Below are 27,592 nucleotides of genomic sequence, written 5' to 3' on the forward strand. Positions count from 1 at the left end.
TTTAATTTGATCAAATTAACCTCTTCAACATCCATTGACAATATAAATTGTTGTATAAATCGATCAAGTTTGAAGCACATATTGATGGTAAGACGATCAATAGCTCAAGATATAAGGGTTTAATAGGTGATCTTTCATTAAAAATTGCGTATTTTTATCGCATTAGTCTCTAATTAGTGATCAATTTTTATTTCATAGATTTCGTTTCGCCATTAATATAAGAAGATGACATGTAGTTGAGAAAATTCCAAAAACATGTTGGTTAGATAGTGTAAAAACTTGTAACGTTTTTTTTTCTTTGTGAATTAAAACATTGTTTCTCGAGTGAAAAAGGAAATTGAAAATGATTGATGGAGACAATAAGGAAGGAAACTAAAGAAGAAAAAAAAGGGAGGATTTTTCACGAGATAAATTTGGTGATCTACAAACCACAAACATTTTGCTTATCTTCAACAATCTTTCCGTATCTGTAAGAACCTGCTCGCACTCATGTTTTAGCAACTCTATCTATCCCTCCTCCTGTGTCCTAAGAAATGATAAAGCAATTTAATCGTAGCACTGGCCAAGAATGGGTCATACACATTAAACGAATCCTTGATGAAGGTATAGATGATGAAGATGTAGGCGTTCCTGTCTGCATCTTCAGTGTATCCAAAGCCATAGTTTCAACCAAACAAGAAGCATACATCCCTCAACTAGTTGCAATAGGCCCTTATCATCATCGACGCGTAGAGCTCTTCGAAATGGAGCGTTACAAGCTCATTGAAGCGGAAAGAGTCCAGAAGAAGTATCAAAACATTAGGTTCAGTGACATAGTTGAGCATTTGGAGGAAAATGATGCCACTGTCCGAGCTTGTTATCATGCCTACTTGGATTTTGATCGAGAAGAACTGGCCTGGACTTTTGCCATTGATGCTTCCTTCTTGCTTGGGTACCTCCGAACCTTCACAATTAGAACTGAAGAGCCATCAAGGAATCGTTCATCTTCTAGTCTAGCAGATATGGTCAACCACATCGCCAAGAAGAAAACCATTCGCCAAGCAATCCTCGGGGATATGCTGATGATGGAAAACCAAATCCCTCTTTTCGTGCTAAGAAAAGTCAATAGGTATTTTCAGTATGAAAATCCTGATGAAGCGTTGGCCATGATGTTAATGAAATTTTGTAAGCATGCGTCTCCGATTAAAATCGTGGATGGACAGCAACGTGTCAGCGAAGAATGTCTCCAAAAGAACCATCTTCTTGATCTTATCTATTGCACGGTTGCACCAAAATCCGAAGATATTGAAAGGGAAATCGAAGAGTCGAACGAGGGCAACGAAGAGCATGAGGAGAATGGTTGCCGTAAGAAAACTTGGAAGTCAATATGGAGCTTTTTATGTTTCATTATTGTAGTTCCTCTTCGGTTTCTTGTACGAATACTCAAATCAAAAGCTGTCAAGGCTGCAGTAACCTTGCCATGGAAACTCATAAAGAGTGTTTGCCATCTTAAACCCACAAGTGAAATAACCAATCTTGTATCAACAGCAGAAACTGTAGCTGCAGAGATCGAAAGTGTGTCTGCATTGAACGATGCGAGTCTATTGATCGAAGAGCTATCGATTCCATCTGCGACAAAACTTTTTGGGATTGGTGTCAAATTCATTCCCACAAAGGGAGGCTTGAAGACTATCAGCTTTGACAAACCTCGTGGAGCATTTTATCTTCCGGTGGTGAACTTGGACGATGACTCAGAGGTGTTACTGAGGAATCTTGTAGCTTATGAGGCTTCTTTATCACCAGAATGCACGGTGTTAGCACGCTATGTTGAATTGATGAGTGGGATTCTGGACACAAAAGAGGATGTGAAGATTTTGAGGGATTCAGGGATTGTCTTGAATCGACTCAAGAGCGACGAGGAAGCAGCAAATCTTTGGCATGGAATTACTAAATTCATGAAGCTAACCAAAGTTCCAATTCTTGACAACGCAATAGAGGAAGCAAATTCTTATTACTCAAATAACTGGAAAGTTCGGATGTCAACGTCTTTGAAGAAGTATGTTTATAGCTCATGGCCTATTCTCACATTCTTAGCAGCTAATCTTCTCATCCTGCTGTCTGCTTTGGAGGCCTTCTGTTCTGTGTATGGCTGCTCTAAATGGTCAGCTTCTCTATGATAAATTTGTAGTACTGTATTTTTTAACATTTCTATTGCCAATGTCATTGTAACACACTTCTAAGAAGTTTCAAACAAGTGATCATTTTCATCCATACTATTACAGGGAGGCAAACCATGCAGCGGATAACCTGGCAAAATTATGGAGGACTTCATAGAACAAAAGACCTCATTGCTTGGCTTTAATTTCTGTAACAGATTTGATTAGTTTGGATTTTTTATTTCTGTTTTTGACCTTTTAAGAGCTTTCTTATTATGTAATCTATGAATCTTGTTGGCTTCAAATTATGGGACACAACATCCTTGTGTTCCTCGTTTCCTTAATGAAAAAATATTGAGAAGAAAAAAAATTATAGAAAGAGTTGGGAGTGAATTAAATAAAGATATCTAGAGAGGACCACTTCTGTAAGTAGGCAATGATGCCCAGGTCCATAAGATCACAAGAATCCAATGAAGAACTGACAATTTCATAACCACGATCGATGCTCTGAAATAGACAACACTTAATTAAACAGCTTTATGTCTACTTTGTAAATCAAAATTTGCTGTACAAATTGTGCCAAAGTATAATTTAATTTGATCAAATTACGTTTTCAACATCTTGAAAATATAAATTACAAATACTTGTGTCAAATTCATAATCTCTTTGATCATAAGATTTTTCTTTAAATTAGATAAAATAACATTATTGAATAGATCTACAAAATGTTCCCAGAAATCATAAAATAAAAATAAAAAAGTAGTGGATGAAAAAGCAATGAAATCTTTTAGAGAATAATATAAATTATTTATTAAATTTTACATAAAAATTAATAATTATAATTTAAATAGTTTTTCAATTTTAAAAAATAAAATACAGAATTGATTATTCAAAATAACGGTAAACGTACTTCAAGGTCTCATTTTTTATTTCAAGTTTTTCTCTCTCTCCTCCCCTGGTAAGCTTGGTGGTCCTCTGTTTTATTTTTCTTCTCTCCTGCTGTCCTGACTTTTTTCTTCTCCTTCTGGCCCATGAAATGTTTGGGCTTTTTTTTCGTCTCTTTCTAGCCCGTGAGATTACATTGCCGCTTTGGGTGAAAAGGAAATTGGAAATGATTGATGGAAACAGTAAGGAAGGAAAGGAGAGAAAAAAAAAAAAAGGATTATGCATGAGCTAAATTTGGTGATCCAAAAATCACAAACAACTTGCTTATCTTCAACAATATTTCCACTTTCCAGCTCTTTAAGAAGTTTGAGCTGCACTCATGTTTTAGCAACTCTCTAACTATCCCTCCTCCTGTGTCCAAAGAAATGATAAAGCAATTTAATCGTAGCACTGGCCGTGAAGGGGTCATACACATCAAACGAACCCTTGATGAAGGTATAGAAGATGAAGATGTTCCTGTCTGCATCTTCATTGTACCCAAAGCCATCTTTCAACTAAACAAGAAGCATACATCCCTCAACTAGTTGCAATCGGCCCTTATCATCATCGAAGTGTAGAGCTCTTCGAAATGGAGCGTTACAAGCTCATTGAAGCAGAAAGAGTCCAGAAGTATCTAAACAATTGGTTCAGTGACATAGTTGAGCATTTGGAGGAAAATGATGATAGTGTCCGAGCTTGTTATCCTTCCTACTTGGATTTTGATCGAGAAGAACTGTCCTGGACTTTTGTCATTGATGCTTCCTTCTTGTTGGGGTCCCTCCGAACCTTCATAAGTAGAACTGAAGAGCCATCAAGGAATCGTTCATCTTATAGTCTAGCAGATATGGTCAACCACTTCGCAAGAAGAAAACCATTCACAATGGAATCCTTAGGGATATGGTGATGCTGGAAAACCAAATCCCTCATTTCGTGCTCAGAGAAGTCAATACCTATTTTCAGTATGAAAATCCTGATGAAGCGTTCGCCAGGATGTTAATGAAATTTAGTCAGCACGTGTCTCCGATTAAAATCGTGGATGGCCAGCAACGTGTAAGCGAAGAATGTCTGCAAAAGAAACATCTTCTTGACCTTCTCTACTGCAAGGTTGCAGCAAAATTACAGGATGTTGAAAGGGAAATCGAAGATTCGAAGGGGGGCAAAGAAAACCAGGAGGAGATTGGTTGCTTTAAGAAAGCTTGGAAGTCGATATGGGGCTTTTTATATTTCATTATTGTAGTTCCTATTCGGTTTCTTATACGAATACTCAAATCAAAAGCTGTAAAGGCTGCAGTAACGCTACCATGGCAACTCATCAAGAGTCTTCGCCTTCTTAAACCCAAAAGTGAAATAACCAATCTTGTATCAACAGCAGAAACTGTGGCTGCAGAGATCGAAAGCGAGTCTGGATTGAACGGTGCAAGTCTATTGATCGAACAACTCTTGATTCCATCTGCTACAAAACTTTCTGGGGTTGGTTTCAAATTCATTCCACAAAGGGTGGCTTGAAGACTATCTGCTTTGACAAACCTTGTGGAGCTTTTTATCTTCCTGTGGTGATCTTGGACGATAACTCAGAGGTGTTACTGAGGAATCTTTTAGCCTATGAGGATTGTTTAGCACCAGAATGCACGGTGTTTACACGCTATGTTGAATTGATGAGTGGGATTCTGGACACAAAAGAGGATGTGAGGATTTTGAGGGATTCAGGTATTGTCTTTAATCGACTCAAGAGCGACGAGGAAGCAGCAAATCTTTGGCATGTAATTACTAAATTCATGAATATAACCGAAGTTCCAATTCTTGACAAGGCAATAGAGGATGCAAATGCTTATTATTCAAATAACTGGAGAGTTCGGATTTCAACGTCTTTCAAGAAGTATGTTTATAGCTCATGGCCTATTCTCACATTCTTAGCAGCTGATCTTCTCATCTTGCTGTCTGCTTTGGAGGCCTTCTGTTCTGTGTATGACTGCTCTAAATGGTTGGCTTCTCTATATTAAATCTGTACTGCATTTTAACATTTCTATTGCCAATTGGCACTGTAACACACTTCTAAGAATAAGTCTGAAACAAGTGATCACTTTCATCCGTACTATTACAGGAGGCAAGCCATGCAGCAGATAACCTGGTAAAGCTATGGAGGATTTCATAGACCAAAAGACATCATTGCTTGGCTTTAATTTCTGTAACAAATTTGATTAGTTTGAATTTTTTTATATCTGTTTTGGGCCTTCTTAGAGGTTTCTTTTGTAATCTACGAATCTAATTGGCTTCAAATCATGGGACACAACATCCCCTTGTTCGTCTTTTTCCTTAATGCAAATCAACTTAAGTTCATCAAAATATTATGGGCATTGTAAGAAGAGTTTTTGAGTCTGTTAACATCAAATTGAATTTTTTACAAGTTTTAGAAAAGGAATCGCAACCATTCATCAGAAAATGAGTACGAAGATGAAAAATCAAAATGGTAAGAAAGTATTATAAAATTATTATTGGAACCTTTACACCTTAAATTTTTAGAAAAGTTAATTTTTTAATATAATATCAGAGTTTTGTTGACCAAGTGATCACAAGTTCAAATCTCACCATTCAATTTTAATTAATAAAAATTAAACACAAAATAGTATGGAGCTATACAATCTTTAAGTTCAAATAATTTTTCACTTGAGAAATGTGTTAGAAAATAAATATAGATTTTTATAAGTTTCAAGTTCAAAAATTTTTACATGAAGAATCTTAAAAAAAAAACTCACTTAAACTTTTAAGTGAGATAATTCTTTAATAAAAAAATAATAATAATTGCATTAATTTTTTTTTGTTTGGTTTTTTTTTATGAAATGACTAAAACAAAAGTTATTAAACCCTGAAATTTGATTAGTAATTAAAGCTTCATTTTGAATAATTTTTCTAAACCAAGTTTTTAATGGAACGTTGAATATTTAAATATTGGATCAAAATGAGTAAATTTATTGTTGATTTTTTTTTTATATAAAAAAAACCAGTTAAGATTAGTTTATTTAGCATGCCTAGCTATCATTTGACTCTTAAGGAGTTGGCCTAGTAATTAAGATGATTTACTTCCATTTACTTATTTGAATCGTGAGTCTAAAACTAGAGGTAAATGGAAGTAAATCATCTTAATTACTTCCATTTACTTATTTAAATCGTGGGTTTAAGAAAAATAAGCCTTGCCCATCCTGCAATGGTGGTGGGTTGGGTTGGGGTACAGAACTCTCGGTTCGACATGGACATTAATTGTGGTTATTGGGTCTAGGCTTTGGATCTCTTTAGCTGGACCAGATAAATTTTAAACCCATCTAAAACTAGAAATAAATAATATTTTAGCTTATATTTTCACCTTCTTCAACTGTATACCCAGCATTAATAGCTTATATATTAGCAATAAGCTCGACATGGACGTTTTTAATTGATAGATTTGTTTTACAAATATGTTGTTTTCCAAATCGTAATGTTGCCTTCGTATATATAATTGGCTGTCTAGAGATAAGGTTTATATGCATGTGGTTGTTGTTAGCTTATTGCTAATTAATACATTGATTAATGGAGGAGGATGGAGCAAAAATGAATTTAAAATAATACTTAAACTTGAATTATTTGTGTCCTTTACTGATGTCCAAGTACTGTAAGCCTCTAGGAAGCATGCCACGATTAATTTCTTGAAATATGCAATGATTGATTTAATAAAATATAGTTTTTTTAAAAACAATTTAATATTCTAAATTCTATGGGGATATTGAGTATGTCGAGGTGTTTGTTAACAATAGTATACAGCAACTAATACCAGTCCAATACATAAAACGCTGCCAGATCTTCCATGATTCAAAACAATGCATAAAAAGGTGATTAACATACTCAGTTTCCTTGGTATAGAAAGGACATACTGCTTTGCTCCAATTGATTAAATTTCTTCAACTAAAAATTCCCTTGTACTATCTCTATCTTGAAGAAGCAGCCACAAGAACACTTCAACCTTTGTTGGCGCAATTGATATATATATATATATACACTCCAAGAAATTCAATTCGATCCAATATATTGGTGCTAGACTTGACTGTATATACACCTTGACTTTCTGCTATCCTCTTAATTTGGACTCAAACTAACATCATTTAGCAATTGTAGGAGTTGTTGACAGTGAGAGTTCTGATGGGCTTAATGAAGCTTCTTTTCCAGTTTAACTTCCAATGCCAAGTTTCCTTCACATACTCTCCCATGTCAGCCAAACAATAAGCAGGTGCATGCAGCAGACAAAGCATAAAGGCCTGGAAATTTGTCCCTTAAAATCCCACTTTGTAACCATTTGTCTGTTAAAAAATAAATTGTTCTTCCTTTCCCAGCCTTGAAATAGCACTCACTCTTCAAAACTGATATAGTTTCAGAATTGGAGTCTATAAATACTCTTTCCATGTTTCTGAAAGTGGGACATTAATTAAAATATGGAAGACCATATTTTGGAATAACCTTAAACTCACCTTGTTTTCTTGGATCAATTTAGCAACCAAATTTAATGGTTCCCGAGATTAATTTTGGAAGAGAAGCTAAGCTTCCTTTTCATCAATAATTTATCTTTTCATGTCCCCGTAGAATCAATCATATATTTACTTTTCTTGTCGAATGATGCGAGTCGGATGATATTTCAAGATTAAATTAGTAATTTGATTGAAACAACCTCGCAGATCCTCCATAATTTGAACTCGTACGATAACCTCCAATCAGAGAGGAAAAAAGGGCTAGAAATTATTGTTTGATCTACCAAGTTTTCCTTTCCTGCCCCACTAATGTATGATTACAAAGCCAGCTGAGATGAAAGAGACGTACGAGACATTTTTTGAGCAACTTGTCCAATTCTCTAACCTACATATTTGGAAGCAACGACAGCCAACCAGGAGAGGTTTCTTTTCAGCTATGGAGACTTGAAGAAAGATATTTAACACAAATGTCCCATCACATGAGAGCTTTGTGTAACAAGAAGGTATTCTTAGCAGTTACAGGACATTTATGACCATACACTCTCTTATAAAACTTGGCTGGACACTGTGCTTGAGACATGGAACTAGGATTATTTTAAAAAATAATATTATTTTAGATTTTATTTTTAAAAATGTTAAACTAGGATCCTTGAACAATTTTTTATTTGGTTTGATATAAAACCTGACTCGAACTAAATTTTGTGCTATTAGATCAGGTTAAATTTGTTTTTTATAATAAGAAATCAAAAACCAACTTCCTACTAGTTTGATAATACTTTATAATATAAATTTTATACCAAAGTTTTAGGTTATGGATTGACTTGCTGGAACGAATCTTATTTTTATAATAATACTTTAATATATATATATTGATGGAAACAAGTTAACAATGCAGTTGCATTTGCAATAAATATCAGGAAACCGCTGTGACAAAAGGGAAAGTGTCATATTTTATTTTATTTTAAATTAAAAAGAAGAGTTAATTTTCATGGGAAGTATCGAATCCATCCAATTACAAATCGCATCATATGATACTCTCTTTCTCAATCTATTCTGCAACTTGCATGGATGATTTGGCCCTTTGGATAAATTCAACCAAATAATTCTTAAAATAGCTGGTTTATTAATTGATTGTCCTTTTCATGCCTTCTATATTCCCTTCACAATTTATTATATGAATCCCAGTGGACCCTAATGAAGAAAGCTACTAAGAATATTTTAATTATTGGTCGCGTGCATTGCTACTAACCTGCCAATAATAATTAAAAAAAACTTACAGCAAATTTATGAGAGATGTCCATTTTCAATCTAAATTTTTTTACTAGTTGGGATCACAAGTTTGAGTGGTGATAATTAATACAATGATTGATATTTTTTTTCAATTCTATATATATATACACGTGTGTCTGTGGATATGGTATGTATGTATGAATGTATGAGTGATATCACATACGTTAATATTGAATAAGAAATGTTTAAGATTAATTGAAATTTATTATTGTCAAATTCAGTAATTAAAACCATAAAAAATATGAATTAATAAAATAAATTTAAGAAATTATCATCATCTCAAATTTTATTCAAATTAAGTACATGAGCATATAGGAATCAACAAGCCTGGATTTAATGGAAAGAAGTCTCGAGTAGCTTAATTGTTTTTAAGGACTGGGGAGGTGAGGTCAACCTTCCTTTATCAATATTTAATAAAATGGGAGGAACTAAAAGATCAATTTACAGTACATACTTCATTTGATATTAAATTAATAGATTGATTACATACTCGACTAGAAAGATAATTTATCAAATAATAATAATAATAATATAACTCAAACTTAAAAATTAAAATTAAATAAATTACCCTTTATTAACTCTGCTATACTTCTAGAGTGCCTTTTTTTTCCAACTTGTTTTTCAAAGTTTTTTTTTTAGAAAAACATTAAATTGATTTTTAGATATTTTTTAATGATTCTAATTAACTGATATAAAAAACAATATAAAATAAAAATAATTTTTAATATAGATAGACAATTAAAAAATATTTTTAAAAATCACAAAACATCACATTATTAAACACTGTTCATGCTGTCCAACAGTTGAGGTATTGTTTTTTTCTTTCAAAAGTTATCATACGGACATTATTGGGTGGAGAAGTTGGCTTTGGTATTTTTCATATCATCTTTTAGGTTTCGACTCCAATGTTATGAGAAAAGACATTTTTTCATAAATTTTTTAATTCTGGTATAGATAAATTATTTGTCAATATTAAATATAAACTTAATTCTTACATCTAAAGATTAACATTAAATAAAAACAAGGGAAAGAAATTCCATAAATTCCAAATTTCATATAGTGATTAATGAAAATCTAAAGCTAACGACGAAAACTTTCATCAAATATTTTGTGATTTTTGCTTCGTAAACAAGATTTTTATTTTTAAAAATTAAAATAATATTATTTTAGTTTTTTAAAAAATTAAACTAGATTTTGATAAATTCAGTTAACTTTCACTCAGTTTTTTTTAAGCCTAAATTGTACCCATAACACCTTTTGTTGAGATGGTGATTCCAATAATAATTGAAAAAACTAAATAAATTCTTTTACTTAATTTATTAATTTGGTTTAGATGATTTATCTAAGATTTGACGAGAAAAAAAATTTAATCTTTCTATACCAAATGAGCAAAAACCGTTCTCTTCTTGTTCCAAATCTGGAAATCCAATAAAAACAGGAACAACCCACAAAAAACCCGGGAACTTAAAATATTTACAACTTATATATATATATATATATATATATATATATATATATATATATATATATATAACCCTTTTAACAGCTAAGTTCTTACTTTATATTTAAATAGATACATAGCTCTGTGTTGTTGTCTCTCAACGGTTGTCAAAAGATAGATTCTATGTTTTTGTAGTTTTACTAATCAGATACTGCAGATTCCTCTGTTCCAGTTCTGCAAATTTTAGTCATAAGCAGCCTTCCATAGAAACCGACACCTTATCCGTGATTCTTCTCTGTCATCTTATACTCTCTCTTGTCTATTCTAAATCCCTCTCCCTCCCTCCCTCCCTCCCTCTCTCTCTCTCTCTCTCTCTCTCTGTATGTGTGTGTGTGTGTAGAATACACATTCCTTGTTGTTTTTGGTTTCTTTTCTTTTCTTATCTTTTGTTTTTTAATGTGCACGAAACCAAATTCTTGCCTTTCACGAGATGATAAGAGAGTAGTAGTGGTAGTAGGAGGAGTAATAGCTTCTAGTCTTTTTAGCTTGATATTTTTGGACTCTTTCTTGCTATTGTTGGCGTTGTGTGTATGTATATATAGGGACTTCACGTGCCCTGTTTTATTCAGCTATTCAAGGCCCTTTGGTTTTGATTCTTTCTCGCTTCGTTTTTGGTTATTTTCTTTGACTTGGAGTCTTGTACAATTCTGTGTTTATTGCTATAAGATCAGTACCACTTGAATTTGATGATTTTGAGCTTTGTTTCTGGAAATTTTGGTAAAGTGCGATTTTAGTTTCTGGGTTCTAGTTAAAGTTCATGTTTTGATTCTTTTTAATTGAGTTTGAACTCAAAAGAGTTGTTCTGCTAAGCTTAAGTTAACTCAAATTGGGTGTTCTTGAACTGTGATTTATGCAAATGGAAAAAGAAATGAAGGGTTTGTTAGTTTTGGCCATGGTGTCTATGCTATGTAGTTTTGGTATCAGCAAGGAGTGTACAAACATCCCGACTCAGTTATCTTCACATTCATTTCGATATGAACTGTTATCATCACAGAATGAAACATGGAAAGAAGAAATGTTTGAACATTATCATTTGATACCTACCGATGATTCTGCCTGGGCCAGTTTGCTGCCAAGAAAGATACTGAGAGAAGAAGATGAGCATAGTTGGGAAATGATGTATAGAAATTTGAAAAGTCCTTTGAAATCCTCTGGAAATTTCCTTATCGAAATGTCATTGCATAATGTGAGATTGGATCCAAGTTCAATCCATTGGAAGGCTCAACAAACAAACTTGGAGTACTTGTTGATGTTGGATGTGAATAACTTGGTCTGGAGCTTTAGGAAAACGGCAGGTTTGTCTACACCAGGAAAAGCTTATGGTGGTTGGGAGGCACCGGATTCCGAGCTTCGAGGACATTTTGTTGGTTAGTTTTTTGTGGTTTTTGCTGATGATCTTGACTTTAGTGTTGATCAATATTGGTACATATATTTTTATGACAAACAAATTTGATTTGGCTTGTTGAAGGGCACTATTTGAGTGCATCAGCACAGATGTGGGCTAGTACTCATAATGAAACTCTGAAGAAGAAAATGTCTGCAGTAGTTTCTGCTCTATCTGCCTGTCAGGTGAAAATGGGAACAGGATACCTTTCTGCTTTCCCATCTGAATTATTTGATCGGTTTGAAGCTATAAAGCCAGTCTGGGCTCCTTATTACACCATTCATAAGGTAGTATCTACTTCAAAATGGTTCACTGTAGTGATTCTTTAGAAAGTTGTACGACTAACCATTTGTGTTGTTGACTTTGACAGATCCTAGCAGGTCTTTTGGACCAATATACATTGGCAGATAATGCTCAAGCTTTAAAAATGGTTAAGTGGATGGTTGATTACTTTTACAATCGAGTTAGAAACGTTATAACCAAGTACAGTGTTGAAAGGCATTATCTATCACTCAACGAGGAAACTGGTGGTATGAATGATGTCCTTTACAAGTTATTTAGCATAACAGTAAGTACACTAATCTGTGCAGTTTCCTTTGCTTCTCCTGATTCTTCACTTCATGAGTCCTATGAATTGTCTCCCTGGAGCTGGAATGGATATATTTTTGAATTTACTCTGTTCCGTGGAAGATAAACCTCTGGATATCTTTAACTCTAGCCTTAAATGTTACTTTGGTGCAGGGAGATTCCAAGCATTTGGTGCTGGCTCACCTGTTTGACAAGCCTTGCTTCCTTGGTTTGCTTGCAGTACAGGTAATTTATGACTATCAGTTGTTGTTTATCAGCTTTTGGCTGATGTTTTAGTCTTCTGGTTTTTCAGGTCTTTTCCTTCCTTTTGCTGATAAGAATAGTTTCCCTTTGAGAAAACAAGCTTCTGATTTTGTAAAATGAAATGTTATCATCTTTGACATAACCATTCCAATCAGTTAGAGCAAGCCTAATTTAAGATGAACTTCTGAGTTTTTTATATTGCAAATAGAATGAATTTGGAATGCAGGCTATTTTATAGAAGCTTCTTCTCTTCCTTGTAGGCCGATGACATATCAGGTTTCCACGCCAATACACATATCCCTGTTGTCATCGGTGCACAGATGCGATATGAAATCACTGGCGATCCTCTTTATAAGGTTAATGCTTTATATTAATCATAGATTACCTGAGCAGCATTTTCTATGAAATGTTGTAGCATTTTGATTACTGTTCTACTGAGCTATTGCAGTTCATGTTAGAGTAGTCATGCATACATGATCTCTGATCTTAAAACTGCCTAAGACAGATTTGATCTTCCAGGATATAGGAGCATTCTTCATGGATGTAGTCAACTCTTCTCACAGCTATGCAACTGGAGGAACTTCTGTTAGCGAGTTCTGGTACCGATTGTTGTTTTTCGTTCAATAATAATAGTGATATTCTGAAGTAGGTTTAATTCCTCCATATAGAAGAATCTTGCATCTACTTTCATAAAAAAAGCTTGCTAAGATCTTATCCTGTGTTGGTTGACACCTTGCCTGATGTGTGAGTAGGTCAGATCCAAAGCGACTGGCTAGCACGTTACAGACAGAAAATGAGGAATCATGCACAACTTATAATATGCTGAAGGTGTGTTTCATTTCATATCTCTGCTTACTGATTTAGATTTTATGTGTACTTGATGAATAGAATTTGTTTCGATCTTTTCAAAAACTTATTTTGACTCCAAGGTCTGTATGTCAGTAAACATTTTGGCATCTATACGGCATTTACCTGGCAGTTTTTTCATCTTCGTGTTACATAAAATTTTCCTGCTTAAATACTCTGCACTTTTTTTGCAACCTGTAGGTCTCTCGCCACCTGTTCAGATGGACCAAAGAAATGGCTTATGCAGATTATTACGAGCGAGCTCTGACAAACGGTGTGCTAGGCATCCAAAGAGGAACAGAACCTGGAGTGATGATTTACATGCTTCCACAATATCCTGGAAGTTCCAAAGCCAAAAGCTATCATGGATGGGGGACTTCGTATGATTCTTTTTGGTGCTGCTATGGAACAGGTGTGGAAACTGTTATCTGCCTCATCCTTTCTTAGCTGCTAATACAGTTCACTATTTTTAATCATTTTTTACTTGTAAGAGTAGAAACATACCTCTGCTTCTGTGCTAACAATTTGATATTATCTTTTGTTGTTGTACCCACAGGAATTGAATCATTTTCAAAGCTGGGAGATTCCATATATTTTGAAGAAGGAGAAGCCCCAGGCCTTTACATCATTCAGTATATATCAAGCTCTCTTGATTGGAAATCTGGACAGATTGTGCTCAATCAGAAAGTTGATCCTATCGTTTCTTCGGATCCATATCTTCGGGTGACATTAACCTTTTCTCCTAAGAAGGTATTTACTGAATCGATTTATCATATGAGCATACGGAAACTAGTGTTACTTTTGAAGGAGGCACTTGCCAATAAAAAAAAATTCAACCTGGATCCTCCTTGGCTGGGAAAAGGATGTTAAAAAGTGGCTAAATGTACTGGAAATTTATAATTATTTTTGTAGTGTGCAAGTGCACAGAGAATAGAAAGTCTTAACAAGAGGTGGAAAAAAAAGGCTTACCTGTGACCATAATGGATCTGATTCGTGCAGGGGACTAGCCAAGCATCGACCTTGTATTTGCGGATACCAATTTGGACAAATTCAGAAGGTGCTACTGCAACAATAAATTCTCAGAGATTGCGTCTACCGGCTCCAGGTGTGAAGTATAATCTTGACTATTTGCATCTGTTAATCTACAGGTTTCTCATATCTGATTTAATACATTTTATAAGTGCTAATAGGAGAGTTCATTTGGCATCTTCAGAGTGATACCTGGAATAATCTCTAATACTCTGCTTCTAATGCAGGTAGTTTCTTATCAGTCAATAGAAAATGGAGAAGCAGTGACAAGCTAACCCTTCAGATTCCCATCAGTTTGAGAACAGAGGCCATTAAAGGTATTTTCTTTGGATTCCTGTTCGTAATGTAAAATATTTTCGTGAATGTCTATAATGATGATGGACGTAGAGCTGACAAAGTTCTCTGAACAACATTCAGATGAGCGGCATGAGTATGCTTCTGTTCAGGCAATACTATATGGTCCTTACCTACTTGCTGGTCATACAAGTGGTGACTGGAACCTCAAAACCGGGTCAGGAAATTCTCTTTCAGACTCAATAACACCAATCCCTGCCTCTTATAATGGACAATTAGTATCTTTTTCCCAAGCGTCTGGAATTTCGACTTTTGTGTTAACAAATTCTAACCAATCAATATCCATGGAAAAGCTCCCGGAATCAGGCACCGATGCTTCTCTTCAAGCCACCTTTAGACTTGTATTTAAAGATTCTTCTTCCTCGAAACTCTCAAGTGTTAAAGATGTTATTGGAAAATCAGTCATGCTTGAACCCTTTCATCTTCCTGGAATGCTTTTAGTGCAGCAAGGAAAAGACAGAAGCTTTGCAGTCACAAATTCTGCTGATGATGATGGATCATCTATCTTCCGCGTGGTTTCTGGATTGGATGGAAAAGACGGAACTGTATCCCTGGAATCAGGTATCCAGAATGGTTGCTACGTGTACAGTGGTGTGGATTATAAGTCAGGTCAAAGCATGAAGCTTAGCTGCAAATCAGGGACATCATCAGATACTGGTTTTAATCAGGGAGCCAGCTTTGTAATGAACAAGGGACTAAGTCAATATCATCCAATCAGCTTTGTTGCAAAGGGGGACAAAAGAAATTTTCTTCTTGCACCATTACATAGTCTGAGAGATGAATCTTACACTATTTATTTTAACATTCAGCCTTAACAAGTGTTGATAGAGCTGTTGATTAGTGACTCTGCTTTTAGATAAATTAAGTTCAAAGAGGAGGGTTGAACTTGAAACCTCTTACGAGTAAAGGGGACACTAATTGGTGTGGGGCACTTTCTTCATTAGTTTAGTATAATTATTTTTATTATATTACTTCCTTAACTGTTAAGATTTTTTGGTGTTTGAAAAGACTCTAGTGTAAGAACATGCTTATCTTTTGATTCCATCAAACTAAAATGTTTTTAGAATGTTTTAAATGTCTAATTATATAGGATAACCAGCTTACAGGCTGTTTTTGTTTTAGGCTCAAATTAAGCTCGAAAGCTACCATTTAATTTAATTTTTTTGTTGTTTTTAAATTCTTTTTTTCCTATTTAATTAGAATAGGATTTTTGATGTGCGACAACTAATCCAAGATTTTATGGATCAAATTGACAAATAAAAATGGTTAAAGACTCAAAATAATTATAGTTTTTTATTTAATTATTAGATCAAATTCAAATTTTACAGTGAATTCTTGATAAAAAAAAAACAATTTGAACTTATGATGAGCATCTTTTCGCACTCCAAACATGATCACTGCACATACTCACCAAATTCCACTTCAAAAATCCTGAATTCCACTTCAAAAGTCCTTAAAATTGCCTTCAAAGTTTTGGACCCTATTTTGAACCTTTTCCTTGTTAATTTTGGATGTTAGCTTTATTATTTTTCAAAATTAGTTGTTTTCTAGCTATTTATGAATATTTAGGGTATTTAAATTTATATTCTCATATTTTATATGACTTTCTGATTAATAAAACTATAGTCTTGTAGAACTTTGATTGTGTTTATATCTTATCGTGTGTTAATTAAATTCAAATCCTTAGCTTTCTCTACATCAATTTTTAATTTAATTATGATTTTACAAATTAAGTTTTTTCTTGTATTGAAACAGCTTTTTAAGCTATTTTTTTTTAAATAACCTTAGATTTAAGAACACTAATTTTTTTCTCTCTATAGTACAGAGCCCTAAAATCTTAGGAATTAAAGATCCTATCTATGTTATAATAACTAGTAGAAAACTAATCCTATTCCTTGTATATACTCAAGATTTTCATTTGCCATTTAAATCATAATTTTCTAATTCCTTTAACATATAATCCATATTTCTTTGCTAAAGCAGGCAGTTCGATCAAGAGGTCAGCTTTATTTTTTAATTATTAGATTTTTTTAGGACTCACATTTTTTGTTCTCTCTTTGACTTTTGATCATCTCTTGTACATGTGCCTTAAAATAATATACTGAAGAATATATATGCCAACCGTGATTTTTTTTCCTCAATGATTGGATGAGCTACGAGAGATCGCACATTGATATTGGGCAAGCAATCGCGTGAAGGATCCACGCAATATTTCAAGTTCTTCGGCGCTGTACATAGAACCATTATAAAGGAAATCCTGAGCGAAAAAAGTACAAGTTAATCCCAGTCTGAAGCTGAAAATGATGCAAGTTCAGGGAAATAGCCAGCATGTTTTGCTGCAACAAGCTTAGCAACCACTTTGAATTGATTCTTTAACATAGTATTAGAATCTTGATGATTAAACGATCATGAGTTCGAATCTCATCATTCTCATTTATTTGATAAAAGTTAAACATAATATAATGTAAGCCTGTGTAAGTTTCAAGTCCAAAAAATTTTCACTTGAGAATGTGTATTAGAAAATAATATAAATTTTATTTTGAGACCTTACACAAAAATTTAAGCTATTTGATTGAATTAGTTATTTGACAAAGTATTCAAATAGGAGGGCGCGTTAATTTCAAGCAGGAGAGACTGATAGATGACAGCTTGATGAAGGAATCCTGGACCACATGGAATAATAGTTTTGCAAGGAAGAAAACACCTCAAGCCTGCATCCGTTCTTTAACTTATTTAACATAGACTCCTATATTGGGGTTCTTATTTTATTAATATTGCTGCTTAAGTTTAGGACTTTGATTTATGTCTTTAGTTGTAATTTTTCTATTCTTCCTTATTTTGCTATTTATTTCCATAAGTAATTATCTTATTAGAATTAGGATTGGCAACTTATAAATACGAGCAGCCCTACTTATTGTAGACACTCTTGATTTTTGAAATAAGAAATTTTTTCAGAAACATTACTCTATTCCTCGTGAATTCGGGTATTGTACTCTTGCTGGTGGATTCGAGTAAATAACAAAAAAGGGACGGAAACCTTTTTTCATTGTTAGTTTTCCACTATAATAATCTTCAAATTAGTGTTGATTGCATTCAACGATAGACAAATACCAAAAGATAACGTTGACTGTTTGCATGGTCTTTGTATCACGTTGTAGGCTTTTAATTTTCTTTTATCATCTCTCTTTTGTTTCCTCTCCATTGGATCTCTTTTATATACAAACTATATCTTTTCATGACGGCCATCCTCTAAATGGCTAGCATGATTTTAATAATACCTTCTATTATTATTATATATAAAAAAAGAGTTGCGTAATTAAAATCGAGGCTGATGATCACTAATCAAACTCAAGGCATGTGAGAAATATAAGTAAGGTCAATGAAGCTTTTAAAAATTTTTATGTACTGTGACAATCTGGCATTTATATTATTCACACCCGAATTCAGATCGGCATTATGTAGGTAAGGTCTATTCTGGTTTATTAAGAAGTGCAAAAACGACGTATGCAATATGATATCATGCTGCTGCTGCTAGCAATGATCATCCTCGAAGAATAATTACAGAAAGGACAGGGCTTGAGCTTTGAGTCTTGTTTATTTATATAGTTTAAAATTATAATCAATAAATCGGGGTATATATTTGATGGAGGAGGTTCTAATCAATTAGAAACAAATTTATTATATTCAATCCACGTTTGATAACCTAACAAATATGTATTTGGATCTAACAAATAGGTACAAGCCTAAAAAGAGGTTTAGTCCTCCCAGATGACCTATCTAAATGAAAATTAAGCCCAAAACTTTTAGATTCGATTATTGGAAGTGACTCAAATTTATTTGGAGATTCTACAAGTCTAGGGTCAAATTGTTCTATCAAATAGATTTGCACTAGTAGTTCAAACAATACAAAGCCATAATTAAAGGGCTTTTAAATAATGACTTTTTTTTTTTAATTTTATATTTTGTTAGACAGGCTGAAGCTGAACGAAATGAAGAAGTTTGCAACATTTTAGACCCTCATTTGTGACGTGGGAAAGCTTCTTCGCTATATTTTTTTTTGTATAACAATGTTTATTACATTAATTAATCAATGATTAAGATTTTTATTTTTTTTAGAGTTAAAAAAAATTCTAGATGCAGTTTAGTAAATTAAACATAATTTATAATTTAACTGTTAAATTAAGTTTAATTTTTTCTAGAAAAATTCAAAGGCCATGTTTTGTATTTGATTAAAATTTTATGATGATCACAAGTCAAGAAAACCTTAAAATAATTCTTAGAAGTTACTATGCGAGATTTTTTATTTATTTTTCAAGTTGTATTTGAATTCTTTTTTCTACTTGACTTAGAACTTTAATTCAATTAGTATTTTATTTTATATAAATCCTAATACTAGATAAGTTTTATTAGTTAGGTAAGTTTTAATTAAGAATTTTTTTCTATAAAGGATTTTAGTTTAATGAAGATTTATTTTTTATAAAGGATTTATGACTAATATAATTAGGGATATCAAGTTTATGTTAAGATTACGCATATTAATGAGATTTTTTTAAAATACCATAGTTTTCTTTAAATTTTTCTATAACTTAGGTTTATAACTTTAAAGCTCCAGAATTCTACTTTCTATTAACGCCATACGCCATGTCAATTTATTTTGCTTATACAAAGGGGTTAAATATTTATCACAATTGAAGGATAGAGCACACCGTTTGTATGACAGTGAGTACTAGGAGAAAAGTAGCAGCAACAACGGAGATGCCAGTCCATTGATTGTTGAAGTAAACCTGCTTCAAGGTTGCCTTCCACTTGTACCTACGCTTTCTGCAATGTAAATTCAGCTCTTCGCAGAGACTCGAAAGAAAACTTTCTAAAGAAATTGTTGTGCGTACTGGACCAAAAATAAACATAAATAAAACATAAATAAATAAATTTATGTGGTTCTTTAAAACCAGGTATGTCCATGAAACAACAGATTATATATTATTAAAAAAATAATACAAACACTCAACTAAACCCAATATAATCCTACAAAATTTAGTGTTTCACTCTTATACTCGGTATTTCTCTCAAATCTACTCCTTTTCATTTTCAAAGTTGTACTTACACTCATTTGGCAGCAATAAAAAAAAAACAACTCATAACTATTATAATAAATATAGTGGTCAAAAGTCGTGGTTGATGATGGTTGAAAAATGTTGTTAAATTTGCTACAGAGAAAACATTTTCTATGAAAAGATTTGACACTGCTTCGTCACGGCTCAGCATATTTTTCAAATTCTCAATCTGAGCAAGTACTTCCACATCTTTGGTAGCACTGACGAGGCAGCTAATGAAAGTAATATAGTCATTTACGAAAGTATCCCCGTGCACAAGATGGCATTGCTCATAGGCCTAGAGATTTCTGAATAAGATTTCTATCACATCATTTATTTTTAGTTGTGGAATGTCTAGAATCCCATTACTGAATGTTATGTCAAATAGTGAGCTTTTTTTCTGTATTTTTAAACTTCACTCCAGATTGTTGGAGCGCTTAAGAAAGTAGTTTCTTTCGCTGGAAGACTCTGTTCCGTTGGGTACTGACACGAAATGAAATGAAAGACCATTGACCTTTCAATAACCCACAGGTATTCCCAGGATAGAGTGGCATTTTTTAAATTCCCAAGTTGTACTGCCTTAGGAGGGAGATTAATTTATTCAGCAACAAGAAATGAAGGGAGATTAATTTATGATTTTAAGTACATTGCAATCATAAAAAGAAATAAAAGTGCAAAGGGGTTAAATATTTATGGCAATTGAAGGATAGAGCACACTGTTTGTATGACAGTGAGAATAAGAAGAAAAGTAGCGGCAAAAACAGAGATGCCAGTCCATGGATTGTTGAAATAAACCTGCTTCAAGGTTGCCATCCACTTGTGCCTACGCTTTGTGCAAAAGGACTTCAGATCTTCGCCGACACCCGAAAGAAAACCTTCAGTACTGGCAACATTTCCTTTGTCGAGGCAGTAAAGAAGATTTGACACTGCTTCGTTACTGTTTAGCATATTTTTCAAATTCTCATTATGAGTAAGCACTTCCACATCATTAGGAGCACGGACGAGGCAGCTTATCAAAGTAATATAGTCACTTACGAAAATATACTCCAACCTATGATGGCATTGCTCAAAGGCCTGGAGATTTCTGAATAAAATTTCTGTGCTGTCATCTATTTTTAATTGTGGAATTTCTAGAATCCCATTACTGAATCTTATGTCTAATAATGAGCTTTTTTCGGGACGCTTAAACTTCACTCCAGATTGATGGAGCTCCGTCGCAGTGGGCGCGCTTAAAAGAGCTTCTTCTTTCGCTGGACGGTGCGTCTCTGTTGGCTGCTGACACTTTCTTAGGAAGTCAACGAAATGAAGGACCCCAGAGGAATCGATTATTTTCCAACTGTCCTCTTTTACCCAGTCAGGCCATGTTACTTTTAATAACCCACAGGTAAGCTCAGTAAGGGTACAATTCTTAGGATTGGAAGCTACACTGGATAGCTCAAACAACTTCTGGAGGATGAAGAATGGAAGCTGATTTTCAAGCAAGCACATATCAAACACTACGTCCACTAACTTAAATGGACGATAGAAAATGTGGTCACGACGTCCACTGTCATAAAACTCGCTCAAGTACTTCGTGTTCAGTAAGACCATAATAATGAAGACAGCATCCAGTAAGATAATTGTTGCGAAGTTTTTCCAACTAAGATCAATGGTTTCGGCATAACTATCACGTAATTCCGTTTCATTCTCCTTGATAATGTTAATTAAAGCCTCCACACTTACCTTGCTCTGTTCAAGAAACTGCTGCAGGTACGTTATTTTGTGGTCTGCCATAGCTTTTAGATTCTCCATACGGTGGTGAATAGGGCCTATTGAGACTACTCGAGGTGTACATGCCTTTTCATTTAACTTCCGCAATCGTTCCGGGACTCTGTAGATGCAGCATGCCGGGGAGAAAGCCTTCTTGATTTTCAATTGCTCCCTTAAAGAAATAGCTAACTCATTGACATCAAGTGAAACTTCATGGCTCTGATCCATTATCTGCTGATCAGTACTTGATGTTCCACCAATTTCCATCCTGTGATTGAACTGATACAATCGCTGGTGTTTAGAACCAGCACGTGTATACTATCACTAAGTCATGAAAAAACATATTCTGAAAACAACCACAATAATAGTTTGCATGAAATCAAATTTGTACTTCTTTCACTTAAATCATGTCTCTTCACATGTTCACACAAATAGCAATATAATGGCTAAACGCAGATATTTTTCATGGACACTTGGCTCACTTAAATTATAATGGCATCAAAATGTACCTTCTTATGGGAAGCAAATCATATGGCAGACCAACTTCTCATTAACAAGCCCACAAAAAACAAGAAGAAGAAAAAAAGAGTACCTTCTCATTAACAAGCCCACAAAAAAAAGTGCCCTGACTATTCTGCTAGGCTTTATCTATTTGTTCTTGCCTATTCTAGGCTTTATCTATTTTTCTTATAAAAAAGAAAAAAAAACCTTCTTATAATTAACATGCCCACAAAAAAGAAACAACAAGAAACTATCGACTCGTCTGCTATTGAGATAATTCATTTCACTCGAACTTTAGTTCGCAACATTATTGAATTTTTAATAGTTTTTGAACCTTGTGACGCAGGGCGTTTTTTAAAAAACATTTATGACATAATTGTTTTTATTATTATATTTATTTATTAAGAATTACAAGGATTTATTTAGTTTAGAAATTCAAATGCTACCTAGATTTTATTAACAGTGGCTAATTTTATGACATAAATTTTCATATTACAGTGGCTAATTTTATTTTATTTTATAACAGTCGAGGATTTAATATAAATTGCTGCTAGTGCAATAGAGCTAATTAATGACAAACTAGCAAGAAAAAACAAAAGTTGTATATATAAAAAGAAAAGGCCAAAAAGAAGATAAAACCATGCAATAATAATACATAGAAACATCTTATAGTAAAAATTAACAAGAGTTTACTTAATAGACAAAATGAGAATGATTTCTGGAACTCTAAACAAGTTGTTTCTGTGTATTAGTAGTTTCTATCTACTGTCTTAAGCCATAACACCAAACCTCAAACGGTAAAGAACTAACTCAAATATTATATCTCAATTAAAAATCTCGTCTTGAAAAACTGATTTGTTTCTAGCGAATCAGATCCCCATAGGATACCATGAGCTAACATGCTCATGAAAATTGCATTGCGCTGAAATTCTTCTTTAACAATGAATTCTCTTTCAAACAACAATTTGTCTATGCTGTTCGCCATTGTAAATTCAACCGTTTTAGAAATCAGTTCTACAATTTCCAGACAATATAACAATGCATAAAAAGGTGGCTAACCTTGATTTCTTTGACTAAACAATATTACAGTGGCATATGTAACTAAAAACTTAACCAAACAAAGAATTATCATTAATGGTAAATACAATAACTTTAGAAGTAGAACATACCTTGATATCTTTGAAGGCGACCTGCCCAAGCACCAAGTAAATCGCACTAGCTTTCACTTTCTGCACAAATTCTTTAGCAGTGTTTTGGCGACAAACTTCCCCACATACAGTAATACAGCTTTCTTAGTTACGACAGAAAGTTTCGGAAGGTTATATATAGTACATGTGAATCTCAATAAAACAAAAACTCACTCCAGTTTCTTAACTGGAGAATAATCTTATGACAAGTTGAACATGCGAACAAACTTAAAAATACAACTCGCATAATTGACTAGACATATACCTTTAAGAATTTGTAAGCGGAATTACACAAAATAATTAAGAATATTACTAGTTGAATGACACCCAGAAACGAAAAATAACAAGTCACTAGTTGATGAATAATGAAAGGAAAAAACAGCTGCAATGCCCAACAAGAAGTATGTTTATTCTATTTAAATCATGTTAAACCATTCATAGCATTCTTGCTCCATTTTATTCATGTTCAAGATTAAGTTACTCAAAATCTTGCTTATATTGATTTTGTATCGTTTTCTTCTCTCGTTTAAGACTACCATACTCATCTTTAACAACCTAGAAACAACTTCTCTCTCCTTAGTTACATGTCCGACATCCTTCCTTAGCTCTCTTTTTTTTTATTAATCAACTTTCTCTCAATTTTAATACCATATTTATCTCAATCAAGAAGCAGTATTCTTTCTTTATTAGCATTAACATCACCAAACTTGATAATATATTGATTAACAAAAGAAAATGGGAATAGTATTCTATTCTGAAAATAAACAAAGTGTTAGAAAATAATATAAATTATATCTTGAAATTTAACTTAACAGTTTAAGCTATTGAGTTGAAATGGTTCTTTAAAATGATATCAGAGCCTTGATAACTGAGTTCGAATCTCACAATCCTCATTTATTAAAGAATAATATAAATTATATTTTTGAACCTTACCTAGCAGCTTAAGTTTTGGGACCTTATTACACGTGAGTCTGAGCAAGCTTTTATTTAAGGAGATGTGTTAAAAAAAAATATAAATCATAACTTGGGATCATAACTAGCTTTTGTGTAATATATGAACAAAAAAGTAAAACAAAAAAAAAATAGTTGCAAAAAATGTTCCTAGCTGTAGTGAAGTTATGTTTACATATCAAAACATGCTCTCCACATGTATAGCTGATAGCGAGATTCTCGGAGAAAATTTCTTCATTAATCAAAGTAGACTAAGGACATGCTCTCCACTTGTCAACTTGAATGAGTCGACTTGTTTTGGTTTCATTAATAAGATAACAACTATTAATTTTAATATTGTTTTTAATAAGCAAATCAGGATTGTCGGGATTTTTTTTGTTTTAAAATTTATATATAGCAATTTCATAGGAAGCGATAACAGAATACACAGTTAATTTACAGAAAACAGCTGAAATAGCATAATCAAACAACTTGAATGATTGAACACACTGTTTGTATGATAGCGAGTATGACGAGAGCAGCAGCTGCTACACCAGAGATTATTGTCCAAAAACTAACAGTTGAAATGGCAGTACCTAAGCAACTTGAATGATAGAACACATTGTTTGAATGACAGTGCGAATGAGGAGAATTCCAGCTGCAATAACAGAGATTATGGTCCACGGATTATTGAAATAATTCTGTTCCAAGGCTGCCGTCCATTTGTATTTCCGCTTTCGGTAGTTCTTGTGCTTGGGGTAGTACTTGTTCAGATCTTAAACTACATTAGCAAAGTAGAAATTGTTGACGTTGATCAGATTTTCCTCCGAAAGATTGCGGAAAAGGCTTGAAACTGCATCATTATCAGGGAGACCATTTTCTAGGATTCCTTTCTTAACGAGTATTTTCACATCCTTGGCAGAGGAGACAAGCATAGAGAGCATGGTAATATAGTTACATCCATATTTATTAGCATCGTAATTGCATTGCTCAAAAGCTTGGAGATTTCTGAATAGGATTTCTGCGTGATCGCCTATCTTTAAATGTGGGATTTCCAATGTTCCTTTTTATCATCAAATTTTATGAGGAGGAGGTTTATGCTGGACCCTAACTTGAACTTGATTCCAGCCCCATGGAGCTCTGCTGCACTAGTTGGGGTTAAATTCTCAAGTTTCTTTGGCTTCTTCTGCTGTGCTGGCCGCTGACAGATTCTTAGAAAGCCAACAAAATGCTCTACTTTAGACAAATTGATGGGCTCCAAAATGTCCTCTGGCACCCATGAACCCCTTGCAGATGATAAGAGATCATGAGTAAGCTTAATCATGGAATATTCCTTACGATGGTGCACTATTTTGGATAGATTGAACAAGTCCTCAACAATGAAGAATGGAAGCTGATTTTGAAGCAAGCACAAATCGAACTTTATTTCTTCTGTCATCCATGGTTTATTGAATATGCGGTCAATATTTTATTTTGGATAACAGGGGAAAATGCCTTTAGAAAGTACATGATGAGAAGGGAGCAATCCAGCAACACCATTTCCACAAATTCCTCTTCACTTAGATTATCAATGGTTTCTGCATAACAATTACGCAATCTAGTCTCCCTCTCCGCAATAGCTGCAATAAAATCCTTCACATTTACCTCGCTCAATTCAAGAAATCCCCTCAGGTACAGTCTCTTATGCTCTTCCATTTCTTTGAGCTCTTCTTTTCCGTAGTGAATTGGGCCAATGGAGATTACTTGAGGTGTGTAAGCCTTTTCATTTAACTCACGCAATCGTTTAGGAACTCTGTATATTGAACAGTTATTGGAGAACGGACGCAAGATTCTCAACTTTCCTTCCACAGACTCTGCTAGTTTGTCAACGTCAAGCGACCAATGATCGCCACCATCCATCTGATCTCTTGATGTTCCAGCAACGTTCATCCTGTGCCTAGACAATCAGTAGAGTCACAATTATCAATTCGTTAGATAAATGCTAAAAAACTTTCAAGAACAAATGTAAAAGGAGATGAAAATATAACAATCAAACACAAGATTCGCAGACAACCATGAGAATATTTGTAAGGAATCAAATGTGATTTGTTTTTTTTTATATATATAATTTTTGTTGCACACAAAAAGCATGTCTTTGACTACTTGAAAGAGGGAAACATTAAAAATCCATAGCTTCTCTAAATTAAAACTTACAAGCAGTTTTCTGAACAAGAGAAAGACTTGGTAGCTCTCACTTCTTACACAAACTGTGCAGCTCTGAAGAGTTTTCTTGTCTGCTACTTTTTTTCTGCAATTCTGCACCTCTTCTTATTCTACACAGAATTCTTCGTCAAACCTTTCGGAATATGTAGCGACTTTAATGACGAGTCTTCGCCAAAATGTCGTGATAATGATGTTTTAAAAAGAGGTTCTTAAAGCAATGTGAATAATTTGATTCGGATATTCATCTGCGCCTTCTCTGTCGATTTCTAATGATAAAATTTCCATGGAAAACATAGTTATAAACCCAGAAGGTTTAATAACAGTGAAAAAGAAAAAAAAACAAACCATGTACAAAATATCTAAATATCGGATATTAAATCATAATTTTAAAATTAAATTAAAAATAATAAAATTTATACAAGTTTTAAATTCAAAAAAGCACTTTGAAAAATATGTTAAGGAATGAGAGATCCTAAAAATGATTTTATTCTATAAAAATCATGTAAAAAATTGACCGCACTTCTTTGAACACTCACGTGTCCCTTCCTTGGATCCAAAACACATACTCAACAAGATAAACCTCTTGAGCCCACGGGTGGCAAAGGCCCGCTCTGACCATCCGCCAGTGCAGTGATTCGTAATTTATTTTGACTTTCGAAATTGATATATTTTAAACTTGTTTTGGTGCTGATTCCGTACAAAATGTTTTAAGAATCACACTAAAATTATACCAATAAGTTTACATGATATTTCTTAGAGTCCTTAACAAAATTTGTTATCATTTCAAATTCTTTTCAATAATTATGTAAATATTTAATATTGAAGAAGATTTATGAAAAATTATGAAATTATTTTTGTATGTGGATTGGATTTGTATTAGAATATATGAAAATTCTCAACTCAAAATATTTAAAAAATGAAAGTTTTAAGAGGGTTTTTTTTGTTGGTCCTTAAAATTTGACTTGTTTTCTAATGATCAAATAGATGGATAATATTTGATTGAATATAATAATCTAAAGATAAAATTAACGAAATTAGTAGTACAGATCCCAATGTACCACAATTCAAATAATTTATAAGCCGAAACGTTCATTAAACTCAATTCTTATTAGCATGGAGAAGGAACTTAATCTTCCATTTATAAGC

At 33.5% G+C, this 27,592-nt stretch overlaps 4 protein-coding genes and 1 pseudogene across 4 annotated transcripts; 3 read left to right on the top strand and 2 right to left on the bottom strand.

Moving 5' to 3' along the window:
- Positions 1-419: 419 nt before the first annotated feature.
- Positions 420-2,514, top strand: LOC133701214 (putative UPF0481 protein At3g02645). The gene is made up of 2 exons (XM_062125051.1): positions 420-2,140; positions 2,262-2,514. The coding sequence occupies exons 1-2, from the start codon at positions 534-536 to the stop codon at positions 2,311-2,313; spliced, it is 1,659 nt and encodes a 552-aa protein (XP_061981035.1). The 5' UTR covers positions 420-533; the 3' UTR covers positions 2,314-2,514.
- A 1,134-nt stretch (positions 2,515-3,648) lies between these two features.
- LOC133702019 (putative UPF0481 protein At3g02645) lies at positions 3,649-5,059 on the top strand. The gene is made up of 3 exons (XM_062126198.1): positions 3,649-3,906; positions 4,020-4,529; positions 4,637-5,059. Exons 1-3 carry the CDS (start codon positions 3,649-3,651, stop codon positions 5,057-5,059), a joined length of 1,191 nt encoding a protein of 396 aa, XP_061982182.1.
- A 5,352-nt stretch (positions 5,060-10,411) lies between these two features.
- On the top strand, positions 10,412-15,750 carry LOC133701689 (uncharacterized). The gene is made up of 12 exons (XM_062125712.1): positions 10,412-11,707; positions 11,809-12,011; positions 12,095-12,292; positions 12,466-12,537; positions 12,816-12,911; positions 13,075-13,154; positions 13,308-13,383; positions 13,603-13,813; positions 13,958-14,151; positions 14,401-14,506; positions 14,658-14,747; positions 14,848-15,750. Exons 1-12 carry the CDS (start codon positions 11,191-11,193, stop codon positions 15,597-15,599), a joined length of 2,595 nt encoding a protein of 864 aa, XP_061981696.1. The 5' UTR covers positions 10,412-11,190; the 3' UTR covers positions 15,600-15,750.
- A 4,817-nt stretch (positions 15,751-20,567) lies between these two features.
- On the bottom strand, positions 20,568-21,893 carry LOC133702020 (UPF0481 protein At3g47200-like). Its single transcript, XM_062126200.1, has one exon. The coding sequence runs from the start codon at positions 21,891-21,893 to the stop codon at positions 20,568-20,570; it is 1,326 nt and encodes a 441-aa protein (XP_061982184.1).
- Positions 21,894-24,840: 2,947 nt separating this feature from the next.
- On the bottom strand, positions 24,841-26,173 carry LOC133702021 (UPF0481 protein At3g47200-like; annotated as a pseudogene).
- Between the last annotated feature and the right edge of the window lie 1,419 nt (positions 26,174-27,592).

Source organism: Populus nigra, chromosome 8 (genome assembly GCF_951802175.1).
Source record: "Populus nigra chromosome 8, ddPopNigr1.1, whole genome shotgun sequence".
Classification (NCBI taxonomy): domain Eukaryota; kingdom Viridiplantae; phylum Streptophyta; class Magnoliopsida; order Malpighiales; family Salicaceae; genus Populus; species Populus nigra.